Below are 8,991 nucleotides of genomic sequence, written 5' to 3'. Positions count from 1 at the left end.
CTCTCTTCACCCAGAAACACACAGTCGCAGAGAGAGCGTCACCTGTAACCATGGCAACATAACGCTGCCGCCTGGAACAACAGAACATAGCTGTCAAACCCCAAACAGCCCTGACCCGCTACAATATATTGTGGTGTACAAAAGTGACAGGGTGAAATGAGGTGTGATTAATTCTGTTCCATATCTGTGGACCTGACCCAAGTGGATGAATTAAAGAGTCTGATAGCAGTGGGAAGGGATGACCTCCTTAACTGTCATGGACTGGAGACTCGAGCATGGTGTGACAAATCTTGTAAATAGTTCAATTTTCAAGAACTATTTACAAGGTTTATTTATCAAACAAAACTCAAAACAGGACATAGATTATAACAGGGAACGAGGTAAGGAGCTGTGGGAAAACCGGGAATGGGGAACGTTCGGGCACTGGGAACACAAGGGGAGCATGGAATGAGGAATTCTGGAACAGAGGAAAGAAGTGTTATTGGACAGGGAAATGAGAGAGTCGCCAGAGGTGACTAAGTATTGCAGGGTTGATGTGTTTACTTGCAGGTGCAGACCGGTTAGTACAGGAGGGGGGTTGCTGTGAGAGTGACCTGAGGAGGAGGAGTATGTGAACCGGGGTGGTCCAGGTTCCAGGTGATCCAGAGGAAAGGAGAAATCTGAAGGAGGAACGAAGGGCAGGAAGGCAGGCCAAGAAGCGAGGTGAGCATGAAACTTTTAGTTTGCAGGGCAACCAGTAAAGTAAAGAGGAACAGGATCAGCGCTGCTGTGGAGCACAACTGGAGACGGATCTGAGGAGACTGGGGACAGGAAAACAGCGTTAACCACAAGATGGGCCAGCATTAGGACCACATGAGTTGCTGGAAGCTCCATCCCAGAGGACGGACAACTGGAGCTCCCATCACGACCAGAGAAACCATCCAGACACTCCCACGGCACATGACAGTACCCCCACCCCCCAAGGGTGGCCTCCAAGGGTTGGGAGGCTGTGGTTCAGGTGGTAGAGCAGATCAGCTACTGATTGGAAGGTTGGTGGTTTGATCCTTGGCTTCCCCAGTCTGTATGCCAAATATCCTTGGACAAGATATTAACCCCAAGTTAACCTCCGATGTGTTCATGTTGTGAATGAGGCATGTTGTATACAGTGCTTTGAGTACTCCGGCAGAGTAGAAAAGCACTTTATAAGAATCAGTCCATTTATCATCCAGGCATGCGAAGAGAAATGTAATAATCAGAAATTAGAGATGGGTCCAGGATGACAGACCAGGGGACCCGGAGGAATGCTCCTCCAGGTTGCATTCCTCCCAGTTCACCAGATACTGGTTACCACGACCGCGGTGGCGAGGGGTGAGTGTATTGTGTGCGTATTCAACCCAAGGCAGCTGGCAAGTGGTGGGTTTCTTTGATGAAGCATAGATTTGGGGACCAGGTTCTTCCTGCAGTCCTTGGTGAATGGCCTCCTCAACCTCCCAGGTGAAAGAGCCGGTCCTGCAGGTAGGGGGAAGGTTGCTGGATCCTGAGGTTCCAAGTCAGGGGAGGACTGATGAGACAGTGTGTTGAGGTTAATATTTCTGGAGCCAGGGCCATAGGAAACGGAAAAGTTGAAACGAGCAAAAAGTAGGGATCACCGAGCTTGGGGAAAATTGAACCTTTTAGCTGATTTGAGATATGTTAGATTCTTGTGATCAGTCCATATAAGAAAGGGGTGTTCAGCTTGCTCCAACCAGTGGTGCCATTCCTCCAGGGACAGTTTTATGGCCAGTAGCTCTTTATCCCCCACATCATAATCCTTTTTAGTGGGGGGAGAACCATCGGGAGAATTAGGCACATGGCTGGAGCTTATTTTGAACCTTTTGAGATAGTATGGCCCCCACACCCACATTAGAGGTGTTGACTTTTACTATGAATTGTTTATTAGTGTCTGTGTGAGCCTGGAGCAGGGCTGTAGTAAGAGCAGTTTAAGTTTAGTGAAGGCTGAGTGGGCTTCAGGAGACCAGACAAAAGGTACTTTAGTGGACTTGAGATGAGTAAGGGGTGCGGCTACCTAGCTGTAGTTTCTGATAAAGCATCTGTAGAAGTTTGCAAAACCCAGTAGACATTGCAATTGCTTACATGAGACGGGGGTCGGCCATTCATCCACTGTCTTGATCTTCACGGGGTCCGTCTTCATCTGCCCTCCCGCCAGAATGTAACGCAGGAATGAGACTGAAGGGGAGTGGAATTTGCAGAAGAAGGCACATGGATAAAGATTACCGTTCCTTTGTTGCGAAAGTACAGCTCCTACTTCAGAGTCGGAGGCGTCCACTTCAACCACGAATTGCAGGGTGAGGTCCGGTTGTGATAGAATGGGTGCTGAGGCAAACCGCTCCTTAAGGCAACTGAGTGTCTCTACCACACAGTATTGACAAATTAATCAAATTTATTAATTCCTGCATTGTCAGGAACTTGAAACAGGCACAGTTTTTCAGGGATAGGCCTTTGACATTTGAAGTTTTGACATGTAACAGAAGGAAAAGCAAAAGTGAAATGGAACAAAGAATTGAGTTTTGAGTTTACTGCCAGTTCATAATTTCTTCTTGGTTTTGAGAAGGGATGTATGCTCTAGGTTTTCTGTTAATAGTGTTTGTATTTCCTTGTGTTTAGAAGTTTCATCTTCTATTGCCTCTATTGGTCCCAATTTTGTTGTGCTTGTAGTCTTTTGTTGCTTATAGATGATTTTTGGTTTAGCACACTTTTGCCGTTCCTACTTTGTTCACACCCGGTCTTGTCTCCATGGTTGTCTTCTGTCTCTCAATGTTTTGTTTCTATCTTTGACTCTGTCATCTGTTTAGTTACTTCCTCTCTTACATTTGTGGTCTTTTGTTTCTTGGACTTTTGTATCTAGTTTAGCTCCCTTTGTGTTATTATCCCAGATTTTGTTTGTTTTCTGTGTTTCTTGGTGTCCCAGCCTCATTTCGTTTAACTCTCAATTAATGTTATACCAGGGAGTCAAGCACTTCTGATTTGAGGCTTTTTTTTTTCAGATAAGAACAGTATCCTGGGGGGTATGCAGTGAGGTTGTAAAACTATTAACGAGATAATCGAATTCTGTGGAGTTCAGTTTAGATAGCTGTTCTGTACTGTTTAAGTAACTTAGGGGAGTAATAGTGGAGGTATTATGTATTTAAGTTTAGTAATAGCACTTTCTAAATGAGGTACAGTAGTAAGGAAAAACTCCCTTTAAACAGGAAGAAACATCCAGCAGAACCAGGCTCGGGGGGGGGGGGGGGGGGGGGGGGGGGTAGCCATCTGTCATTGCTGGCTGGGGATGACTTAAGATTTAAGGATTTATCCTTACAGTATCTGTTAGGTTGAAATTGTTAAATGTTGTCATTGTGTTACTTAAGTTTGTAAGTCTTGGTTCAAACTGTATGATCAAAGACATTCCTTTGTTTTTGACCCCCTCCCAAACCTGTTGAATGGTGGGGGAGGCTGCAGTGTTTTATTATAGGCACATCCTATGTGAAGGTTCTGTTTTCTTGTTTAGTGAGGATGTTTTACTTCCTGCCATTTATGACCTCACCTGTGCTTGTGTATGGTGAGACCGTTAGAGGGGTTAAGCCATATACAGGGTGGGGGAGATTACCCTTTGGTGAGCAGGAGGTCACACAAATGCACCCCCAAACACAAACACACACACACTCACTCACGTGCACATGAATACACACACACACACACACACTCTCGCACATGCATACACACACACACACACTCTCGCACATGAATACACACACACACACACTCACTCACGTGCACATGAATACACACACACACACAAACACACACACATTCTCGCACATGCATACACACACACACGCGCAGTGTGTTGGGAAGCATTTGAGTAACAAAGTGTTGCAGGTTACCTTTGTGGTGGCCATCTTGTTTTCCCAGTAAAGAGGAAGCCTGCCTCAATTGCAGCTCTTCTATAGGCCAGTCTGTATTAAGGTGTGTCTTTAGAGTATTTAAAGGGAGCAGGAAATGGATTGGGAGCCATTTTGAAAAGTTACTGTCTGCATGTGTATGATGTTGGCAAGAGATAATAAAACAATTACTTTAATTAAGATAGAGTGAAGTCTGATGTTTCCCTCACCACCCCTCACTGCGTAACACAGTGTTTTAACCTTTTGTGACCATACACTCAGAAAAATTATGGTTCTTAAATGGTTCTTCAGATGGCTTCATGGTTCTTTAAAGAACCATCATACGTCAAAGAACCTTTTTATTTTGTGGATGGTTCTTCAGCTATTACAAATGGTTCTTTAAAGAACAAAAGGTTCTTCATCCTTAGCAATCTAAGTTTGATGGTGTAAATGGCATAAATATTTATTCACTATAATGAGGCTGTGAATTATACTGTGTGTTTTCTTTGTGTGCATGTGTGTGCGAAGGGAGAGGGCGGGTTACCTGGCAATTACCCTTTAAGAGAAGATGGTAGGAAACTGAATATTCAAATAAAAGTTAGAAATATTTGCTTAAAAATATACTGGTGGCAGGGGTGGGGGCCAAAGCCTAAAGACCCTAACCCCCCCCCACACACACACACACACACACCCCTAACCCCACAAACACATTATGAATATGGTGAGTTAACAAACAGTAGACACAATACACACATTCAAGTACTGTACTTTAGTTTTAAATTTTAATAAAGCATTACTATTTTCTACTCCAAGGCATTACTTTTGAGATTATTATATATTTTTGAAAATACAGCATAATGATAATACTAGTTGTTGTAAACTTTACAAACCACCCAGCAGTATGTAAAGTCAAATTATAAGATACAAGTAAATAACAACTGCAGAACAGAATGTCAGTGTAATGAACACACTTCGTTTTGACAAAGCACAGCTTAGGTAAATGATCTGAGTAGTTGTTCATCACTGAGCAATTTGTTAATATGGGTTTCGAGCCAAATAAATGACAGGGAGAGAGAGTGACGTCAGAACACGTCATACTATAACCTCCCGGGAGCGAACGGAGGGGGTCAGTCGTTGGGATGCGCATGCGCAGACAGAGTGTGCGAGCGGCGGGCCTTGACCTTTCGGGGAAAAAAAACTCACGGACGGTGACAGCGAAACGGATAACAGTCTTCAGTACCTGCTGGACTTTGAAGCTCTGGATTCTGGGACTGTTAGAAAAGGTAAAACATTTCCATTAAAACCTCATTACTGTTTTGTTTTTGTTACTCGTCATTGTAGCTTGCTGTTAATGTTGTGCTAACAGTAGCGATTAGCTAGATACGTTAGCCGTTGAGGTCAGCGCAATTTAGTATCCGGTATACAGAAACTGTTTTTCTAACAAAACCACTGTTATAATTAAGTGAAGGTGCTCCCAGCTAATTTGAACCTTTGGCTTCTAAAATATGTGGTTCAATTGCGTGCTGCGTACATAACCTAATGTCAGCTAGACCGAAATTAAAATTTAATATATTGTTAAAGTCACTAAAATGGCGCCTGAAGCCTGTTGTGAGCTCTGTGTCTGCTCTAGAAACTCTGAAATTCTGTAGATCAGAGCCGTACATTAAATACTCACATGAACCTGTACTTTGAATTCTGTATGAGCTGTATAAAATACAGCTATGCATAAGAGTTTTGAATGAATAATTAGATTAGATAACTCTTCATTGTCTAATCGAATTATATAGAAATGAATAGAAAGTGGTTCTTTAGACTGATGCCATAGAAGAACCTGTTTTGGTGCCACAAAGAACCTTTCAAACAATGGTTTCAAACATGAGAAGGTGTGTCTTTGACTGTTCCTGCATAACTTAGTTTCGGACTAGTTGATGTTTTTGATGTTTCCAAGATAGATGTTCTTTTGTAATATAGTTAAATTTTTTTGTATATTTCATTTATCCACCATCATACATCATACATACAAGCTAAGAAGAGGTCGTTATACTAACAAGAGGTATCAACGCTGGGCCAAAGTTCAGCACATGGTTAAAGTTTGTAATCCAGCCAGGGTGTAAATATCACTCAGCAGCCAGAGCTGAAGCAGGTAGCATCAACACATAAATCTACTCTACCCGGCTTAAATCACAAGAGCACCTCTGACCAAAAAGCTGTAGATTTTTCTTGTTTGCACAAATTAATCCAGATTCACATTAACTGTGTTCACAGCTCCAACAAAATGAGGAAGAGGAGGGGGAGAAACACAATTAGATTGAATTACAATTGGATGGAAGTTGAGGACAAGGAGAAGGAAGCTTTGGATGAGGAGGAAGAGAAGCAGCAGGAGCATCTTTAGGGATCCCTATGATGTCATTGAGGTTTGTTTCATTAATATGGTCCTCTCACAAAGAACGATGACATGTTTTAGTTCACGTACTTCCTGTATTAAATAGTGATATGCAAAATGTTGTGAAAAACCATGGAGCAGGTACGTATAGTGCATCTGCAGGTAAATGAACATCAAATCTCTAAGACAGACTGGAATCTGTATATTTATCACCCTTATGATAAAACCCATGTCAGCCATTGGTTTATGGACTTTGTATTTTGAAGCCTCAACATTTGCATTATTGCTGTTGCTATGTTGGGACCATATTAGGATGAGGGATCAGAATCTGGAGTCATGCACACTATTATTTCATTTAGTGTGTATCCATAAGATTCGTACAGCAGATCCAAGTTGTGCCTTGAAAACAGGAAAGTCGTCTGCATAGAGGAGAACTGTAATAGCAGGCTTGTACAAAGTGAGGCTTTGTGCTCACATTTGCTGCAAACACTCATTTTACCCTGTTTTGATGCAGATTTCACTTGAAATCAGGCAAGAACTGGACTTAATTTTTACAATGTGTTCTTGTGAATTGATTGTGTATAGCATTTGTTTGATTGATTTGACTTTCTGCAAGACAACAGTCGTCCACTAGCCAAAACAATTTTCCAAATACCTCCACGTGATCTAGCCTGGATTTAGAAAAGAATAGCAAAAAAAATCTGCACCTCCTGCTTCAGATGCAATTTGTGTTTGTGTGTTCAGAGGCAGCGGCGAGAGGGGAGACCTCGGGTCATCCAGCTGGAGAGCCTGACCAGGAGGAGTCGAACATTAACTCAGCTCTTCCAGGGCACCCTGCAGACTCGGCTGTTGGCATCGACGAGGGATGACGTGAACGCCAAACTGGAGTCCATCACAGGTCAACTGCAGGTATGCGAGTCAGACCTTCTGAGGAGGGTTTCACTTTTCTCTCTTCTTTATAATTGACTCTTTTCTCTCTCTTTCAGCTCCTTGTCTCAGAGTGGGAGGGATTTGAAGCACAAAGGGAGGAACTTGTCATTTGGTTGGCTGATATGGATGTCCGCCTGAGTGAGGTTGACCAGCTGACAGGAAACACCAGTGGAAAAACTGAAACAACTGCAGGTGTGGGCTTGTTTTGATATGACATATATTTGATATGAAACATACGTCAGAGACATTGTCCTAAACTGGACTAACAAAGGACCATGAGTACAACATGAAAAGTACATTACATAGCGTAAGGCTGAAGTTCATTGATCATTTTAATCATAAACTTGTTGTTGAAATGTTTTTACTGAACATGCAAATATCTGCTGATGAAAATGTGTTGATTTATTGGTCTGTTATGAAGCTATTGCTATTTCTAATGTGTTTTATCACTTTCTGATGTTTTATTAATTAAACAATACATGTATTATTTGTGTTATCTGTAGATATAGTATTTATATATATATTTATTTATAGTATAGCCAATATATTTAATTATTACTGTTTAAAACACTAATATGTGACATGTATTAGTAGTGATGTTGTGCTGAGGGTTAAAATGCCTTTTTGTCTTTTGGTAACTACAAAATGACAATAAACCATTAATATATGTCTTTGCTGTGCTCGTATTTATTTTACCCTACTCAAATTCAATTTATGATGCATTTTATTTTGAAAGATTTAAAATGGTTTTTTAAAGAACCACTCAAAAAAGGTTCTTTAAAATGGTTCTTTTAAAGAACCATTTGAAGGACCTTTTTAAAAATGGTTCTTTAAAGAACCATTTTTAAAAAGGTTCTTTGAAAAACCATTAAAGGTGCCCCAAAGAACCATTTCTTGATGGTTCTTTGGGGCACCTTTAAAGGTTCTTCAATGAACCACTGAAAGAAATGGTTCTTCAAAGAACCATTGTTTGAAAGGTTCTTTGTGGCACCAAAAAAGGTTCTTCTATGGCATCAGTCTAAAGAACCACTTTTGGTTCCAGTTGGCACCTTTATTTTTCTGAGTGTAGGGTTTTTTTTACAATGGGTGGTGCTTGTATTCACTGTAATCAATGAAGACTGTTTATTTGAAGTTGGCTAGGAAACAGGTGAGGAGCGTTCAGCTCCAAGAGCCTGGTTCCGACCAGCCTCCCTTGCTAGCAAGTAAAACCTGGTTCCATCATTGTCTTGCTTCCTTCATGAGGAACAGACCCAACAGTATCTACAGTCATATACACTGACACTGTAACACTTATCAATGAAATTATCAACCTCCGTGGGAGTAGAGTTTGTCTGTTTTTGAGTTTTGTGTGTAGTTCATTATTAGAAATGTAAACGTTCTTTAGAAGTGGTCAGGCAAAAAAGGGTTTTCAGGTAATACAGTAAAATTTTCAGTTTCAGTGCAAAATCTAGAGTCTGATTAAAGTGGTGGGTAGGGTCATAGATAACAACAGATAAAACAGCTTTTTAAGTTTTCCAGTTACCCATGTATGAGAGTCAGGATTTCAGATTAATTAAGACTCAGTCTGGGTCTTTGGTTGATTACTACACTGGAGTGAAAGACTGCTGCCACTCCCCCTCCTCAGCCAGTATTTGGAGAATTCTGACAGTTAGTGTAAGTTGGGAGTGCTGATTAATTTAAACTAATAGATTGCTGCTGCTTTAACTTTTTGACTTGTTAGTGCAGTTGAGGATGCTATATTGTTTTTTCTTTGTGAATTCTTATAAATAAATAAAGAAA

The 8,991-nt window shown here is 41.2% G+C and overlaps 1 protein-coding gene across 1 annotated transcript; it reads left to right on the top strand.

The window, feature by feature from the left end:
- The first annotated feature begins 5,039 nt into the window (after window positions 1-5,039).
- On the top strand, window positions 5,040-7,883 carry LOC143414099 (uncharacterized). The gene is made up of 4 exons (XM_076877760.1): window positions 5,040-5,182; window positions 6,165-6,313; window positions 7,027-7,191; window positions 7,269-7,883. Exons 2-4 carry the CDS (start codon window positions 6,257-6,259, stop codon window positions 7,419-7,421), a joined length of 375 nt encoding a protein of 124 aa, XP_076733875.1. The 5' UTR covers window positions 5,040-5,182; window positions 6,165-6,256; the 3' UTR covers window positions 7,422-7,883.
- Window positions 7,884-8,991: the final 1,108 nt, after the last annotated feature.

Source organism: Maylandia zebra, linkage group LG19 (genome assembly GCF_041146795.1).
Source record: "Maylandia zebra isolate NMK-2024a linkage group LG19, Mzebra_GT3a, whole genome shotgun sequence".
In the NCBI taxonomy this organism is placed as follows: domain Eukaryota; kingdom Metazoa; phylum Chordata; class Actinopteri; order Cichliformes; family Cichlidae; genus Maylandia; species Maylandia zebra.
The sequence above is the reverse complement of the archived record's forward strand: the minus strand, read 5'-3'. Positions and strand labels throughout refer to the sequence as shown.